Source organism: Trichechus manatus, unplaced genomic scaffold (genome assembly GCF_000243295.1).
Source record: "Trichechus manatus latirostris isolate Lorelei unplaced genomic scaffold, TriManLat1.0 scaffold00146, whole genome shotgun sequence".
NCBI classification, from domain to species: Eukaryota; Metazoa; Chordata; class Mammalia; order Sirenia; family Trichechidae; genus Trichechus; species Trichechus manatus.
Window position 1 is genome coordinate 2373008 of NW_004444082.1, and position 19627 is coordinate 2392634.

At 42.2% G+C, this 19627-nt stretch overlaps 1 protein-coding gene across 1 annotated transcript in view; it reads left to right on the forward strand.

Moving 5' to 3' along the window:
- The first annotated feature begins 426 nt into the window (after window positions 1–426).
- Window positions 427–19627, forward strand: part of MTCL1 (microtubule crosslinking factor 1) — a 161141-nt gene continuing 141940 nt past the window's right edge. The window contains 2 exon segments of the mRNA XM_023740062.1: window positions 427–763; window positions 2297–2455. Coding sequence (XP_023595830.1) covers window positions 566–763; window positions 2297–2455 — 357 coding nt within the window. The 5' untranslated portion in view covers window positions 427–565.

Sequence of the window (19627 nt, forward strand, 5' to 3'; positions counted from 1 at the left end):
GAGTGGGGCTTTGAGATATCGGCTTGGTCAGCGTTTGGTTTGAATCTACGGAAAAAAAAAAAAAAACGCCATTGCCATCAAGTTGATTCTGACTCATAGCGACCCCGTACGACAGAGCAGGACTGCGCCGTAGGGTTTCCAAGGAGTGCCTGGTGGATTTGAACTGCTGACCTTTTGGTTAGCAGTCAAGCTCTTAACCACTACACCACAGGTCTGTTTATGTGCAGATTTGATTTTGTTTACGCTTATGATTATGTAAGGAAATACTAAGAGCGGAGTAAGTTCTGAGAGGCTGCTGTGAATACGCCAGGCTGGTTTTTAATTTTGGGGTATATAAGACGTGGACAGACATTTGGTGGTGTTACCTCATGTGAGCATGTACAGAGGCTGCCCTGCCAGGTCATATGTGTGGCCCTAAGCTGGTGGGTAGGAGTGCAGGCGTTTAGTATTTAGAGTTGAGGAGTGCGAGTTGGGGGAGAGGGATACCACCTTGTTTGATGGTCTTGGCTCATAAATCTACTCTGTCTGGCTTGTGTAGGATGAGCTGGATGAACTCCGTGCTGAAATGGAAGAGATGAGGGATAGTTACTTAGAAGAAGATGTGTACCAGCTGCAGGAACTTCGGCGGGAACTGGACCATGCGAATAAAAACTGCCGAATTCTGCAGTACCGTCTCAGGAAAGCCGAGCAGAGGAGCCTGAAGGTGGCCCAGACTGGGGAGGTGGATGGCGAGCTGATCCGGAGCCTGGAGCAGGACTTAAAGGTATGTGAGCGCGATCTCCATCTGGAAATGAAGGCCCAACATGGGACCCACTGACTCGCTGTTTCAATGTTGTTTTGAGTGTTTGTATTTGTCTCAGCAGATTTCAGCATAAACATTGTTTCCTTTGTGGCTTATAGGGTGATGTGGGGTCATGTGACTGTCGATAGCCCAAGGCTTAAGTATGTAATAATGTGAACTGGAATTTTAAAACCAAAGGAAAGACACAGTAATGGATCTACAGTAAAAAATAAGACTTGCCAACTGATTTGACAATTGGAAACAAATTATACAGAAATGCCTTCTAAAGAGCCGAACTATTTTAAAAAATCTATTGGCCATCAGTTCAGTTATAGTTTAAAGGCCACTCTTAAAGGCTGATCATAATCACTTAACATTTTTGTATTATTTACGTTTCTAGGATACAGAACATCTGAAATTCCCATGACCCTAGTGAACTTGTGTAGCGTAATTTAACTGAAGGAGAAGTGGTTCTTTGAGGACCACTGGCAGAAATGGGAATGAGGTGAAGAAATTCCAGACCTTACACCATTTCTCTCTCCATCGGCAGCATCGCTCTCTGATGATCCAATTACGAAATCATTTATCTAGAGGTGAATTATTCATGATGTCCTCCTTATTACAGGAGTGCTTGTGAAATCCCATTTTGCCTTTTCATTAGGATAACAAGAAAAGAATCTGTAATTCTACAGAAGTTATAAACCACTAACAGTGTTATTCAGCGTGATTTAAGGGTGATTTACATTTCTCTTCCAAAGTCTCTTCTCATTTGCTACTAGAAAGTAAAAGTGTTCAACTGCATTTAACATTAAAGCATTTTCCCACACCAGAGCCATAGCAGACAATGTAAAACTTGAATATATTAAACATCTAATGCATACAGTATTATTATTATTTTTTTAGCAGACAGGTCCAGTATTACCTTAAAAAAAAAGAAACCTAACCTGTTGGCGTCGAGTTGCTTTTAACTCACAGCGACACTATAGGACAGAGTAGAACTGCTCCTTAGGGTTTCCAGGGAGTGGCTGGTGGATTCCAACTGTTGGCCTTTTGGTTAGCAGCTGAGCTCTTAACCACTGTGCCACCAGGGCTCCTTAGGGGACAGAAATGTTTATTTGTTATTATGTTTAATTTATCACTTAAAGCATGTGAGCCTGGGCAGAAGTAGTATTCTTGCTGATATTCTGTAATAAACCCATTGCCGTCGAGTGGATCCTGACTCATAGCGACCCCACAGGACAGAGTAGAACTGCCCCATAGGGTTTCCAGGGAGCGACTGGTGGAGGGTAGGGTTATTCAGAGTGGCCTTTTAATCCAGGTGAAGGTCATACTCTCCCTCATAACGTGGATTTCATGTTTAGAATTAACACCCTCCTCCTTTAAAAATGGGTTTATTCAATACCACCAGGGTCTTTGGTATAGTACCTGCTTATTCTGTCTCTGCAGTTGTGTGCACGTGTCCTTAGCAGGCAGAAAGCTCCCTGTCCTAATGGTCATTCCCTGTGGGTCTTACAGGTAGCCAAAGACGTCTCTGTCAGGTTGCACCATGAACTTGAAACTGTCGAGGAAAAGCGTGCTAAAGCCGAAGATGAAAACGAAACCCTCCGGCAGCAGATGATTGAAGTGGAAATATCCAAGCAGGCCCTCCAGAACGAGCTGGAGAGGCTGAGAGAGGTAACCTAGAAAAGAATGGGGATGCCTCCTGGGCTTGGTGGTTAGCCTGGAGCTGCAGGGGGTCAGCAAACCAAGGCCTGTGTGTCTGGCCCCAGAGCTGAGGATGGCTTTTACATTTTTTATAGCATTGTAGACACACACACGCACACACGGACACACGGACACACGCACGCACGCACGCACGCACGCACGCACACCCACCCAAAAACAAAGAGGCAATACAACAAAAACTCCCTGTGTCCCGCAAAGCCTAAAATATTTACTCTCTGACCCTTTACAGAAAAAGCTTGCTGAACTCTGGTCTAACGCTGTTTTTATAATTTCCTTTCTGATGAGCTGATCGTTAATTCCTTTTATGTGTCACAGTTGGGTATATTATTACTAGCACACAAAATTAAGCAGTAGCTTTTTTCCCTAGAGTCGTCTCTTCTAATGAGCTGGAAAATATGTATGGCTGTCTATGAGAGCTGAGTAAACACATAATGTCTGTGTCCTACCAGTATATATATCTCAGCCAACATAATTTAAATATACGTTTTTTTTTTTTCTTATTTTAAGGAGTGATTGTATTATAGCAAAGATGTCTAGAAAATGAATAGATATTATTTTCATTCGCATACGGTAATGCAAATCCTATTTTCTTGTGGTCTTCCACTATAAGACTGAAGCTGCATATTTTTTTGGAAAATATCTTGCGTATTGTTTAAATTAAAAACTATTGGTGAAGGCATTCAGATGATGGTTAAAGCCAGCATATTACCTGCTAAGATATGGACGTCACTTAGCAGTTCAGTTTTTCTTTGGATCAGTTTCGCGATTCACCCAGTCGTTAGCCATCCATCTAGCCGTCCATCCACCCACACCTAATTCAGGTCCTGGCCTAGGCCCTGAATGTGGCAGCACAGTCCCTGTCCTCAGTTGGGCACACAGATCGCAGAACAAGTAAGTCACAACGAAGTCATAAGTGCCGCCGCCTCTGGTCCTGCCTTCCCCGTCCTCCTCCCTGCTCTGCTGGCCTCCCTGCTGTTCCTCAGACTTGTTGGTTTTGTCTTCCTCATGCCTTCACCACTCCCCTCTGGAATGCGAGCTCCACTGGACAGGGCTTGTCCGTCTGGATCACTGAGCCCAGGACGGTGCCTAACACACGGTGGTCACGCGGGATGGTCACACGGGACCCTCTGTGGTGAGGGAATGAAGGGGTAAGAATACACGGCCGTGGTGGTCAGAGCTTGCTGGAGGGCCTCGGTGCAGCTCCGCAGGAGGAGAGACCTGAGTCTGAGTCTGAGTCCTTACTCTCATCATGATAACACTTGCCCCTTAACTTACATGTGTATTTGGCCCCCCTCTAACCCCCCTCTGGACTGGAGGGGCTTCTCCTCTAATTGTGGGTCTCTTGCCTCTGCATTTACACTTCCTGGTACTGTACTCCTCTCGTTTTCCTTTGGTCTAAGTTTGTAAAAGGTATGTCGTAATGATTTTTTTCTCAAAATTTCCAGTTTGAGTTTGATCTCAAGGATATGGAAAACAACTTAGAAGTATATATTTTAGAAATTGTATGTGTATGTTTGTGTGTGTGTGTAAATATGTAAGTATACGTATACACACATAACTGGTTGCTATTGAATCACCTCTGACTCATGGCGAACTCGCGTAGGTCAGAGTAGAACTGTACTCCATAGAGTTTTTAATGGCTGACTTTTTAGAAGTAGATAGCCAGGCCTTTCTTCTAAGAAGTTTCTGGGTGTACTCAACCTCCAGGCTTTCAGTTAGCAGCCAAGCACATCAACTGTTTGCACCACCCAGGGATACATGCATATAAATGTGCATGTGTGTGGATATGTATGTAAACACATATATACATGCATATCCAGTCACACGCATACACACACACAGACATATACGTATACATAAAGCAAGCAGAGATTCTCTTGCATATGCACTTAAATGGATTTGTGTAGGACTTGGCATCAAGTCATGAATGGCCCTTTAGGGAAAGAGATGGTTGCTGTTGCTCTTGATATGCCAGGCAGGAGGGCTCTTTGGAGACGGTGATGTTGGCTCAGGGTGGATGTGAGGAGAGAAGAGTGAAGGGCTCCACCGCTCCCTTCCATTGTGTGTTAAAATTACTCAGAGGAATTGCTCAATTGGGATGAAATAAGTACTTCATCTCCACTGTTGCAGGCAGACTAGTGAGGCCACATATTTGCAGCAGCCTTTTTAAATGGATTGTAAAACTAGTAGGAGTCCTCGGAGAGTTAGATGCTGGCATATGATGCTGGATCAGAGAATGATAGAACCGAGCCATGCAGGGTTCAGAGGTGGTAGAGGAGATATTTATTGGAAAATGCCAGCTGTTGTCTCCATGAATGGGTTCTTCTTACAAAAGCCAGAACAAAATACACTATGACTTTTGCTCCGGGGCGAGGATAATCTTTTCTGTATCCAAGCTTTGCTCTTTGTTGTGCACCTCTGAAGTTTTGTAATGGATGCATGCCATTCTTAAAAAGACAAGGACAGTTCATGTGTTGTGTGCGTCTCCACACAACAGAGGTAGCTACCAGTGTATGTGAACAACGTCAGCATCAGAGGACAGAGAAACACAGCATCGCCTTCCCTCTGCAGCTCTGCAGCCACGATGGCACTTCTTTCCTAAGCTCCAGACTGTATTTACAGCTGCCTGGTGAACATTTCCAATGGAAATTTTTCTAGAACGTCACACCCAGTGTGTCCAGAAGCAAACATCACTCCAGCCCAGCCTGCGTTTCCTTCTGTCTTTCCTGTTTGTGTGAATGATACCGCTGTCCTTCTAGTCGCCCAGGCTCAAAAGATTGCGGTACCTCCACTCTCTCGCTCGCTCCCCACCTTCGCTGGCTTGCTAAGCGCTTTAGGGTCTGCTTTTGCAGTCTTAATATTTTTTCTTCCTCACTGATGCATGCTACGACACGGATGAACCTCAGCAGTATTATGCTAAGTGAAAGAAACCAGACACAACAGAAACCACACATGTTGTATAATTCCATTTACGTGACATCCAGAGTAGGTAAATTTATAGAGACGGAGAGCAGATTAGTGATTGCAAGGGTTGAGGGGAGGAGGGAATGGAGAGTGACTGCTGGTGGGTCTGGGGTTCCCTTTTAGGGTGATGAGATGTTTTGGAACTAGATCGAGGTGATAGTTGCACGATGTCACGAGTACACTAAATGCCACCAAATTGTGCACTTGAAAATGGTTAATTTTATGTTACATGAATTTTACCTCAGAAAAAAATTATTTCTCTCATCTATTCATACTGTCACCAGTCTCCCCTCAAATGGATATTTGAGGGCTGACAGTGTGCAATCACCACTTTAAAGGTAGACAGTGTTTCTAGTCTTTTCCTTTTCTGGTCTGTGCTCTACATCCTAAATTCTGACAGTGTCACTCTCTTCTTAAACAAACAAACTTGCCTTGGCTCCAGTTGTCTACCTCTTTATCATAACTCAGAGAGCCTTTACCACCTGCCCATCCCTGTCTCCCAGCTGTGCCCAGCCCATTTCAGTGAACCCTGGAGTGAAATAAGAGCAATCCAGAAGGATGGTAATAGACTGTCTGCTCTGGTCCTCTTTGAACTCAGAGGTGTGTCCTTGGAAAAGTCACTTTCTCATTGATAGATGAGACGACTAAAGATATTAACTCACATGGATTTGTCCCTTCTAGCTAGTCAGCTGTTGAGCTTGTTTGCTTCTTCCTGTGCCCGTTCATTCCCTGTGTCCATATACCCGAAGCACCCATGCACTCCTCCACTGGTGCAAAGCTCAAAAAATTCTCATTTTTTAGAGAGGGGATGAAAGCATTCTCCCTGAGAACAGGAACAAGACAAGGATGCCCTTTATCACCACTCCTTATAACATTGTGCTGAAAGTCCTAGCTAGCGCAATAAAGCAAGAAAAAGAAATAAAGAACAGCCAGACTGGAGAGGAAGAAGTAAAACTATCCCTATTCACAGATTATATGATATTATACATAGAGAGCCCCAAAGATTCCACAAGAAAACTACTGAAACTAATAGATTCATCAGAGTAGCAGGATACAAGATCAGCATACAAAAATCTGTTGGATTCCTATACACCAACAGAGAACTTTGAAAAGGAAATCAGGAAAACAATACCATTTATAATAACCCCCCAAAAGATAAAATACTTAGGAATAAATCTAACCAGATTTATTCAAAGAAAACTACAAAAGCTGATGCAAAACCCAAAAGAGACCTACGTAAGTGGAAAAACATACCATACTCATGAATAGTGTCTTAGTTATCTAGTGCTGCTATACCAGAAATACCACAAGTGGATGGCTTTAACAAAGAAAGATTTATTCTCTCACAGTCTAGGAGTCTAGAAGTCCGAATTCAGGGTGCCAGCTCTAGGGGAAGGCTTTCTCTCTTTCTCGGCTCTGGGGAAAGGTCCTTGTCATCAGTCTTCCCCTAGTCTAGGAGCTTCTTAGCACAGAGACCTCCAGTCCAAAGGACACGCTGTTCCTGGCATTTTTTTCGTTGTGGTAATGAGGCCCTCCAGTCTTTCTGCCTGCTTCTCTCTTTTGTATCTAAAAAGAGATTGACTCAAGATACAACCTGATCTCGTAGATTGAGTTTTACCTCATTAACATAACTGCCTGTAATCCTGCCTCATTAACATCATAGAGGTAGGATTTGCAACATACAGGAAAATCACATCAGATGACAAAATGGTGGATAATCACACAATACTGTGAATCATGGCCTAGCCAAGTTGACACACATTTTTGGGGAACTCAGTTCAATCCATAACAGATAGGGAAGACTCAACATTGTCAGTTCTACTCAAAGCAATCTACAGATATAATACAATCCCGATCTAAATACCAATAGTATTCTTTAATGAAATGGAAAAACTAATCTCCGACTGTATATGGAAAGGAAAGAGGTCCCAGATAAGCACAGCATTATTGAAGAAAAAGAACATATTAGGAGGCCTCATATTACCTGGTCTAAGAACCTTCTAGATAGCCACGGTAGTCAAAACAGCCTGGGACGACAGACACATAGACTTGTGGAACGGACTCAAGAACCCAAATGTAAATCCATCCACCTCTGGTCAGCTGAACTTTGACAAAGGACCAAAGTCCATTAAATGGGTAAAAGACAGTCTTTTTAGCAAATGGTGCTGGCAAAACTGGATGTCCATCTGTAAAAAAATGAAACAGGACCCATAGCTCACGTAAAACTAACTCAAAATGGATCAAAAACCTAAATATAAAACCTAAAACAATAAAGATCATGGAGGAAAAAATAGGAACAACACTAAGGGTCCTAATACATGGCATAAGTACAGTACAAACTTTATCTAACAACGCACAAACACCAAAAGAGAAACTAGATAACTGGACGCTCCTAAAAGTTAAACACATGCTCACAAAAGACTTCACCAGAAGAGTAGAAAGAGAACCTACAGACTGGGAAAACACTTGGGGCTATGACATATCCAACAAGGGTCTAATCTCTAAAATCAATAAAATACTTCAGCATCTTAACAACAGAAATAGAAATAACACAATTAAAAAATGGGGAAAGGATACGAACAGACACTTCACCAAAGAAGACATTCAGGCAGCTAACAGACACATGAGGAAATGCTCACAATCATTAGCCATTAGAGAAATGCAAATCAAAACTGCAAGGAGATAACCATCTCACCCCGCCATTACTAGCATGAATCAAAAAAACAAGAAAATAACAAACGTTGGAGAGGTTGTGGGGAGATTGGAACTCTATGCATTGCTGGTGGGAATATAAAATGGTACAGCCACTGTGGAAAATGATATAATGCCTCCTTAAAAAGCTAGAAATAGAAATACTATATCATCCAGCAATCCCACTGCTAGGAATATATCCTAGATAAAAGCTGTCACACGAATAGACATATGCACACCCATGTTCATTGTAGCATTATTCACAACAGCAAAAATATGGAAATGACCTAAGTGCCCATCAACAGATGACTGGATAAGCAAACTGTGGTACATGCACACAATGGAATACTAGGCAACAATAAACAACTGTGAATCCTCGGAACAGCTCACAACATGGATGAATCTGGAGGGAATTTAGCTGAGTGAAATAAGTCAATTACGAAAGGACAAATATTGTATGAGACCATTGTTTACACACAGAAAAAAACAATCTTTGATGGTTACAAGGGAGGGGACAGGTGAGGAGGGAAAATCACTGACTAGATAGTAGACAAGTGTTAACTTTGGGAAGGGAAAGATAATACACGATATAGGAGAAGTTATCACAACTTGACCAAGGCAAAGTCATGGAAGTTTCCTAGACACATCCATACATCTTGAGGGACCCAGTTACTGGGGCTGAGGGCTGGGGACCATAGTCCCAGGGGACATCTAGGTCAACTGGTATAACATAGTTCATAAAGAAAATGTTCTACGTCCTACCTACTTTGGTGAGCAGCATCTGTGTTCTTAAAAGCTTGGAAGCAGCCATCTGAGATACATCTATTGGTCCCATCCTGTCCAGAGCAAAGGAGAACGTAGAAAACCAAAGACACAAGGAAAATATTAGCCCCGAGGACTAATGGACCCCATGAACCACAACCTTCACCAGCCTGAGCCCAGAAGAACTAGATGGTGCCCGGCTACCACCACTGACCGCTCTGACAGGGATCACAATAGAGGGTCACAGACAGAGCTGGAGAAGAATTTAAAACAAAACTCAAATTCCACAAAAAAAGACCAAACTTAACTGTTCTGACCGAGACTGGAGGAACCCCCGAGACTGTTGGCCTTCAGATGCCTGCTAAGTCAGGGCTGAGGCCAATCCCGAAGTCTACCTTTCAGCCAAAGATTAGACAGGCCTGTAGGACAGTGACACACAGGAGGAACAGGCTTTTTAGTTCAATCAAGTGTACGAGACCCAATGGACAACACCTGCCCAGAAGCAGGGACAAGAAGGCAGGAAGGGACAGGAAAGCTGGATACATGAACACGGGGAATCAGGGGTGGAAAGGGAGAGAGTGCTGGCACATTGTGGGGATTGCTACCAATGAATGAGAAACTAATTTGCACTGTAAAATTTCACCTTAAGCACAATAAAATAATAAAAAAAACAAAGTGGAAAAAAAACTCATTTATGTGTATGTATTTTTTCTAGTACTTTAAAAGGTTGAAAATGGTTGATCTTAGCTTAGTTTTAACTTAAAGATTGCCCAAATGCCTTCATTTAACAGTATTTTATTTTAGTAAGAACTTTTTGAGTACCCATTACATGCTAGGAAACGCTGATGGCGTAGTGGTTAAGAGCTACAGCTGCTAACCAAAAGATTGGCAGTTTGAATCCACCAGAAGCTCCTTGGAAACCCCATGGGGCAGTTCTACTCTGTCCTGTAGGGTTGCTATGGGTCGGAATCGACTCAATGGTAGTGGGTTTGCTTTTATTACATACTAGGCACAAATAATAACCAAGTTAGTTGTCACTTGCAAAGGATAGAGACAGGTTAGAAGTTACCCCAGTGGACTTGGATTGTTGAAAGGAACTGAGGGGAACCAGCTAGCAGTCAGATAGTTCTCTTGGACTAGAGCATCTTTCATCTCGACTCAGGATATGATTTTCATTCTTTGGGTTTGGTTGAGGTTTCTTTTCTGCCTAGGAGATGGTCAGATTTTGTAAACACGTCTTGTGTGCTTGAGAAGAACGTTTGCTCTAATTTTGGGGTGAAGACTTTTGTTTAAATTCATCAAATCGAAGACTTTCAAACTTTAACCATAATCCACAGTAAGACATCATTTTATGTCATTATTCGGTATACAAATATAAATAAAAGTTGCAGAAAACAGTGCTTTTCTTTGCCATATGGAATGCATCCTGATATTTTCAATTATATTCAGTTTCATTTGTTTTTAAATGGTATAGTCTACTAGATTGATTTATAGTCCATTAGTGGATTGTGGCAACTTGGAAAAAATGTATTAGATCATTTCTTAATTGTGTTTTTCAGGTGTTCTATATCCCTTATTGTTTTCTTTTGTCTGTTAAATATATCAATTTAGGAAAAAGATGTGTTAAAAATTGCCCATTTTGATTGTATATTTTAAATTTCTTCTTGTAATCTGTCAAATTTTGCTTTACATATCTGGAAGCTGTATTTTAAAATGCATAGATTTAGGACTGTTAATGTTGTGATGAATTATTCCCTTTAACATTTGGTAATGACTCCTTTATCCTAATTTATTGCTTTTTGCCTTAAACTCTGCTTTACCTGCTTTTAACACCTATACTGAATTCACTTTGGTTAATATTTGCCTGGTTGTAGCTTATTTGTGGAGCCCTGGTGGCACAATGGTTAAGGGCTCAGCTGCTAACCAAACGTTTGGTGGTTCAAACCCACCAAGCAGCTTCGAGGAGGAAAACCTTGTGATCTGCTCTTGTAAAGACTACAGCCTAGAAAACCCCATTGGGCAGCTATACTCTGTTACATTAGGTCACTACGAGTGGAAAATCTACTTGATAGCACCTAACAACACCAACATCTTAATTTGTAATTCCTTTAGTATGTATTTTTCTATGTCATTATGTTTTAGGTATGACTCTTGTGAATAGAATATAGCTACGTTTTTAAAAATGGAATCTGAGAATCTCTTTTTTTTAACTGGTGGGTTTAATCCATTTGCATTTAGTATGATTATGATGTGTTAAAGTTCATCTCTATTATTGTACTTGATGCTCTGTATTTTGTTTCTTTTCCCTTGTTTTTTATGTTGCCTTCTCTTTGAGTTTTTCATTGTGTTGATTGGAAATTTATACATTTTATTTCTATTCTTTGAATGATTACTCTTAAATTTTTAACATGCGTGTTTGACAAAATCTAAAACTAGTCATTATCTTCTATTCTCCTCCTGAATAATTCAAGCATGTTAGAAAGCTTCATTGCCACCTAACTCCTTTTACATTGTTATCTAGTATTTTAGTTTCATTTTTTAATCCTCCAAGTTGACTAATTTAATAGTCAATGCTTATTTCCATTTATCTACCGATTTACCAATTTATTCACTTACCATTGCTTCTTGAGTGTTTGCTGAAGGATTAGTATAGTCTTCAGTAGTCTTTTTTTTACTAAGTGTTGTTGTCCAAAAATGTTTTCATTTCATACTCAGTCTTGAAAGATATTTAATTGGGCATAGAATTCTAGTACTTTGAATATTTTGTTATCTTTTGGCTTTATTTTGCTATTGTCATTGTTTTGGTAGGTAATCTGTCTTTCTGGTTACTTTCATGATTTTCTCTTTGTATTTGGTATTATGCAGTTTCAATCAGATGTATCTAGATTTATTTTGCTCAGTACTCATTGTCAATCTGAGTGTTTGTCTTTCATAAAGTCTGGAAAATGCTTTGAATATTGATCAATAGTGAATATTGGTCAATAGCAAAATTATCTGTTTGGATAGTGTTTTTTCTCGTTATCTATTTCTTCTAGAATTTTTGTTAGTCATATGTGGAAACTTCTTAGGTTGGATGTTCCTATTCTGTCCTCCATTTCACTTAACTTCTCTCTCTCTCTATATATATATATATTTGTCTTTCTGTGCTGCATTCTGGGTAATTTCTGCCGTTCTTGTCCGAGTTACTAATTCTCCTCTTTTGTAAAGATGAGAATTGCTGTTTTATTCATTCATTAAATTTTTTACTTCAATGAGTTTAGCTTTTATTTCTAGAATTAAAAAAAAATGTGTTCTTTTTCACAGGATTTTCTTTTTTTTTCTTATTGTACTTTAGATGAAGGTTTACAGAGCAAATTAGTTCCTCATTAAACAATTAATATACATATTGTTTTGTGACATTGGTTGCCAACCCCATGACATGTCAACACTCTCCCCTTCTCGACCCTGGGTTCCCCATTACCAGCTTTCCTGCCCCCTCCTGCCTTCTCATCCTTGCCCCTGGGCTCGTGTCCCCATTTAGTCTCATTTTGTTTTATGGTCCTGTCTAATCTTTGGCTGAAGGGTGAACCTCAGGAGTGACTTCAGTACTGAGTTTAAAGGGTGTCTGGGGGCCATACTCTCAAGGTTTCTCCAGTCTCTGTCAGACCAGTAAGTCTGGTCTTTTTTTTTTTTGTAAGTTAGAATTTTGTTCTACATTTTTCTCCAGCTCTGTCCGGGACCCTGTATTGTGATCCCTGTCAGAGCAGTTATTGGTGGTAGCCGGGCACTATCTAGTTTTGCCGGACTTAGTCTGATGGAGGCTGTGGTACTTGTGGTCCGTTAGTCTTTTGGACTTATCTTTCCCTTGTGTCTTTGGTTTTCTTCATTCTCCCTTGCTACAGATGGGGTGAGACCAGTGGAGTATCTTAGATGGCCACTTACAAGCTTTTAAGACCCCAGACGCTACTTACCAAAGTAGGATATAGAACATTTTCTTTATAAACTATGTTATGCCAGTTGAGCTACATGTTCCCCAAGACCATGGTCGCCATCCCTCAGCCCTGTAATTCAGTGCCTCAGGGAGTTTGGATGTGTCTTTGGAGCTTCCATGACCTTGTCTTGGTTAAGTTTTTTTTCTTGGGTTTCTTTCATTATCATCTCTGTTTCATCTTTTAAGTCTTTAGACATTTTAAACAGTCATAATGTCTTCCAGTTTGTTCCATTATCTGGAATTCTTGGTGTTCCTAACTCTTTTCTTTGTCAGATCTACTGACTCTCACTCACAGTGGATTTTATTATGATCTCACCTTGAGTGGGAATTCCATGAGGTCTATCAAAATGCCCTTCCAGTGAAATTTTTGCATTGATCTTTTCCAGAGGCCTCAGTTGTATCATTAGTCCCGGCACAATTTTTAACTTCTGGCTTGTGGAGTTCTGCATAAAATGGGTCGTGCCACTGTGGACACCACACTTGCATGTGGCATAGACCTAGGTCATTTTTATGCTGCAAAGGAGATTATTTGCGCAATCCAGAGTCCTGAGCAGAAGCTCACTCGCCCACTCGCGGAGTGGCTTTTAGTTTGTTGTCATTGGGAGGCATCTCTTAGATGGGTTGCATGGGTGCCTGAACTGAAGCCTCTTCTCAGTCCCCTGGCTGTAAGGGTCTGTGAGGGCCTATTTCTGGATCTGGTAATTTCTACCATTTCCCTACACCCCAACAAATACTTTGCTAACTTCTCTGGCTTTCAATTCCTTCTACCTTCCTGGCTTGAGGGAAATTTTCTTTTTTTTCTCAAGAGTTCAACCATGTATTAAATTTTTGTTTGCTGTATTTTATCTAGCATGTCTAGCTGTTTACTGGGGGGAGGGTTCACAATTTGGCGCTGTGTTGCCAAAACAGCATGTGACCCTTCAGGGTTCTGCTGAAACTTGCCAGTAGCTGCGCCAGGGCCCCACGAGCATATCCAGTTTTCATCCAGGTCATGACATAGCACCTTCATCTCTGCCTATCTCTCTGTTTCCTTCTCCTTGGCTATTCGCCAGCCTCCATTTATCTCTGGGCTTCTTTTTACTCTTGTCTTCTGCTACTTCATGGCTTCTACTTACTGTCTGCTCTCTGAGCATCTTCCTGCTTCTTTCTTCAGCAGTGAGTGAGAACTTTTCTCCGTATCATTACATTCAAACTAGCAGGTGACCATAAAGTGTAGAAACATAGGTGTACAAACCCAGTAAATGGTTGATAGCTATTACACTACAATGCAATGAAATATTATCTATGTTTCTAGACTTTACAGCCCCCTTGTGAGAAAGAGTTTGCTTGGGCCAGCCAGTAGAAAGCCTCTTTGGGCAGAGTCTTCATGCCAGAGCATCTCATAGGACACGGACCAGGTTTTCAATGGCTGCCTTTAGGGCAGGGGCTCATCTCTGGCCCAGGCAACAGTGGACAAGGTAGGCAGGTCACCTGGTGTAACGGCAGGGTTATGTGTATTAGTGTGGTAGGCTGTGTAGAACAGCTTGGAAGGAATAGAGTAACACTTAGGTTCATTTGCTAGTCATGATAAATAGCCAGTTTCAGGGGGGAAGGGGGTCTCTAGCCAGAGAAGGAAGGAAGGAAAGGGGCAGAAATTTGATGCTGTAAATGATACTACCCTTATGTGAAGTAAAATGGAGTGGAAAGTGGGAGGAGGAAGAATTAGGGGTGTCTAGTTAAGCCTTTCCCAAACATCGAAACTTGTGAAGAGTCTGGGTGTGTGTGTATGTGTGTGTGAGAGAGAGTGTGTGTATGTGAAAGAGAGAGTGTGTGAGAGAGAGAGAGAGTGTGTGTGTTTGTGTTTAATGGCAGCAGTCTGGAGGGAAACTAACTTCTTGCTGCTGCAAGCATGAGCATCACTGTGTCTTTCATCTAGACCAGGAGGGCAGGGAACAGGACTGGACTAAAGATGAGTCAACCAAGAGGAAAAAAAAAAAAATCCGGCTGGGAAATCCAGAGTTCAGAGGCTAGAGAGGATTAGGAACAGGGTAGGAACTGCAGAAAGATTTGGCATGAATATTTTCAAAGGCCTAAGCTGTAAGTGGAACAGTTTGGGTAACTGGAAAGTTAGGGGGTGTGTTTTCAGTTAAACAGCCATAAATAGCACCGATAGCTGATTCACACTGTTGCCGAAAAGGCTGAGCAAGAGAGTATCAGTCTGTTTTGGTCACTCAGAACCTACTCCCTTGGAACCATTTCTTGTCAAAATCAAGACAGAATCACATGAAATACTTTGACCCACTCCTCGGGTGTCCACCTGCTGTCGATGGGGCTTGATCCTCCCATCGCCACGTTTGCACGCAGGGCAGCATCATCTGCTTCTCACGTGAGCTGTCGCTGAGACTGGGAAGAGGTGAGGGGCTTGCCCAGGTTCCAGCATTTTAAATGCTTCAGTTTCTGAGGCTTATGCAGTCTGAGCACTTAGTAATTATGTTCTGTTGTCAAAGGAATATTTTATTACCACTTTGTGTGATTGTCGTTATGTTGGAAAAAAAAGAAAATCGTGGTAAGGGAAAAGGAGCAGAAGGAAAGGGAGGTCTGAGCATAGCATAGGTGTGTGTGAGCATGGGCAGGAGTAACTGCATTTGATTTGACAACTTGCTTCAGATAGGGTGGGAAGATTCGCAAGGCCAAACCTCATGCCTGAGGACCTCAGGATTACTGAATGTTAGAGCCAAGAGAATCCTTGAGATGAGTAGCCAACCTTTTCCATCATATACATGATGTAATCAAAGTCCTTAAATCAAGCAGCCAGTTAAGGACAGAACTGGGCCTGTAACCCAGGTGTCCTGTCTCCCAGCCAACCCTCTTCCATCCTCTTTTTCTTTCTGACCTTACCTCTTCACTTGTCTCCTCTGTAGTTTGTAGATCTAGAAAGAAAAGACTGATTACGAGGGTCAGAACTTGTAAGCCCTCCTGGAGCCAGCTTGAATTGGGTGTCTTTCAGGGGAAGCTGTTGGTGTCTATTGTGTGTGCAACGAATACCTCTCTGGTCCTTGTTCTGATGGGCTGGTGAAGAAGGGCATCTGTCTCCTTCTCAACTCATTAATGCTTCTCTATAAAATTAATCTCTACTTTTACAAGTATTTATTAAGCTTCTTTCATCTCTACTGAGAAAATTATAGGTAGAAGGAGGGTGGGACTTACCTTTGAAGAGAGTGAGTGCTGGCCTCCCCTTGTTTGGGGGTCCCTGATCCACCAACAGCTCCCTGAGAAAACTGGCAGAAGGTCCTATTGCTGGTTCAGAAGCGGTGACTTCAGGGGAAACTGCCATGCAGGTACAGGTGGTCATGACTTGTTGCTATTACCTTGATCTTGAGAATGTGCTGACTAGGCCTTACTCTGTGGTACTGGGTAGAGCCTGGTGTGGGGCAATAGTCCTGGATTGGGAGCCAGGAGATCTGATGCTAGTCCTAGCTTTCCCACTAGCAAGTTTTGTGATGGCTGGCAAATCCTGTAAATCCTCTGAGCCTCAGTTTCCCCATCTGTAAAATGGAGAAGTGGGACTGGCTGGTCGCCAAGGTTCTCTCCAGCTCTGTTGTTTAGTGGCTGTGATTCACCAAGCTTTCTCTGCATTGCTGACCATATCCAACAGTGGGCACCATGACTTCCCCATTCTCTTTCTTTCACCAAGTTTCTCTGCATTGCTGACCATATCCAACAGTGGGCACCATGACTTCCCCATTCTCTTTCTTTCACCAAGCTATCTCTGCATTGCTGACCATATCCAACAGTGGGCACCGTGAACTTCCCCATTCTCTTTCTTTGTTTCAGAAAGAGCTAGAACTGAAGAAGATAAATCATAGTAAATGTCACAGAATGTTGGTTTTATCCCTGCGGCAATACCAATAAGACCAAAAGTTGATAATAATCCTTCCTCTTAGATATCATGAAGAAACCAGATTATACCTCTACAGAGCCTCCTTATGGGTCACTTCCTTTTAATTCATGGGAACTTCATCCCACGTCAGCCTGTATAACTTCATAGTTGACTGTGATAGTTGCCTGTGAACTTGCCTGTCTGGGCCCCATCCCTTGGGCAAGCCTAGTCTAGTGCCATGTATCTCACCACCCTGCCTCCCTTCGAAGCCACCTGCTCTGGGCTTTCCTACACTGCCCTTATCCCTTCCTGTCATGGTTTGAATTATGTCTCCCAAAAAATGGGTGTATCAATTTGGCTGAGCCATGATTCTCAGAATTGTGTGGTTGGCCTCCATTTTGTGATGGTAATTTTATGTTAAAGAGGATTAGGGTGGGATTGTAACACCACCTTTACACAGGTCACATCCCTGATCCAATGTAAAGGGAGTTTCCCTGGGGTGTGGCCTGCATCACTTTTAATCTCTCAAGAGATAAAAGGAAAAGGAAGCAAGCAGAGAGTGGGGGACCTCATACCATCAAGAAAACAGTGCCAGGAGCGGAGTGCGTCCTTTGGACCGGGGTCACTGTGCAGAGAAGCTCCTAGTCCGGGGGAACACCGAAGAGAAGAAGGCTGACAGAGAGAAAAAGCCTGCCCCTGGAGATGACGCCCTGAATTTGGACTTTTAACCTACTTTAACTGTGAGGAAATAAACTTCTCTTCATTAAAACCATCCACTTGTGGTATTTCTGTTGTAGCATGACTAAGATGACTAAGACAGAATTTGGTACCGAGAGAGTGGGGTGCTGCTCTAACAGATATCTAAAATGTGGAAGCGGTTTTAAAACTGTGAATGGATAGATGTACGGCAGTGACAGAGGACCAGCAGCAGAGAGCCTACAGCAGCAGAGAAGCGGCAGCGGCAGAGAACCAATAGCAGCAGAACCAGGAGACCAGTGCGAGATGGTGCTGGAGCCAACCCATGGAGCGAGAGAGCTGAGTGCCTGTGTGTGGAAGGCTTCCTGGCGGAGTGGGGTGCCTCCGGGCACTTACCGGTGGAGCTAGGCTTGCGAAAGAGCTGAGTGTCTGTGTGCGCGAGGCTTTCTGGCGGAGTGGGGTGCCTCTGAGCACTTATACCGGTGGAGCTACAGAGCTTTGGAACACTTGCCCCAGCAGGGCAGATGCGGGTGTGAGGCCCAAGGGCCAAGAAGCCACAGGAAACAGAAGCAGAATCTGAAGAGACAAGGGACCTCATACCATCAAGAAAGCAGTGCCGGGAGCAGAGCGTTTCCTTTGGACTGGGGTCCCTGCACCGAGAAACTCCTAGTCCAGGGGAACACTGATGAGAAGGCTGACAGAGAAAAAGCCTTCCCCTGGAGCTGACACCCTGAATTTGGACTTTTAGCCTACTTTGATTGTGAGGAAGTAAACTTCTCTTCGTTAAAACCATCCACTTGTGGTATTTCTGTTATGGCAGCGCTAGATGACTAAGACACTTCCCATCACAGTAATTCCTCTTGTAGGATGGTACCCCGATCCCACCTTAACCTGCTGAAATCCTGCCCGTTCTTTAAGACTCTCTCTGGAACACCCCCACCTCATTGAAGCCTTCCTTTGTCACTCTTTTCTGAACTCTGAACAAACTTTTCCAGATGATTAAACCGTTACACGAGTCCGTAGGTGGCACAAACAGTTAAGCGCTCAACTGCTAGCCAAAAAGTTGGTAGTTCGAACCCCCCCTGAGGTGCCTCAGAAGACAGGCCTGGCAATCTGCTTCCAAAAGGTCACAGCATTGAAAACCGTATAGAGCAGTTCTACTCTGCACACATGGTTTCGCCATGAGTCAGAATTGACCTGATGACAACTAACGACAGTAATAACAACAAACCGTTACATGGTTATTGTAGAAAACGTGAAAGACAGAAAATTGTAGAGGGAGAAAGTTGCCATAATTCTAAAATATATCATATTTTTTATATGCAAAAACATATATACTTCATAGTATATACATATATACTATGTATTACCTTTTATTTATTTTTAAACTTACCAGGTTTTATCTTTTTGTCTCCATATTTACGGAGAAAATATAGATCAAAATAAAGTTTCATATCAGGAATTACATTTCTTATCTACAAAGAGCAAATTTTTTCAAGATTGTGTGCTAAGTAAATCCTACATCAAACTCCCTGCTAGTTTTCTGTCCCGGTTAATGACCATAGAAGATCAGAATGGTGCAGTATTCTACAGGATCAAAGAAACAGTGTTAGTCCCAGGAAAAATAACTTCAGACATTTTTAGGAGATTTTCAACAAGACCCTTATCTTCCTAGGTTTGAACCGGTCTATTATTATTTGGTATAGCCTTGCCTTCCTCTCCATTAGAAGGTTCTACACCTACACCATTTATTCCCTCTTTTATTGTTCTGATGTTGTTGTCGTTTACACATTAACCTCTCTGGTTCCCTATTGTAATTCTTTTGATTTTGGATAGTCCTTGAGGGTTCATTTCCTAGGTTGATATCTGGCTGGAATGATCCTGTGTCCTAGATTCAGCCTCTGGTCTGATGTTGTTTGTTCTCAGATCGAAGGACTCCCTTTGATAATTCTTGTAAGTTTGGTTTGGTTTTTACATAGTCCCTTAATTTCTGTTTTTCTGGAAATGTCCTAATTTCACCATCATATTTGAATGAGAGTTTTGCAGGATATATTATTCTTGGCTGGCAATTTTTTTCCTTCAAGGTTTTATATATGGCATCCCATTGCCTTCTTGCCTGCATGGTTTCTGAATATAAGAATATATATATATGGTATATGAATATTCTGAGCTTAGTCTT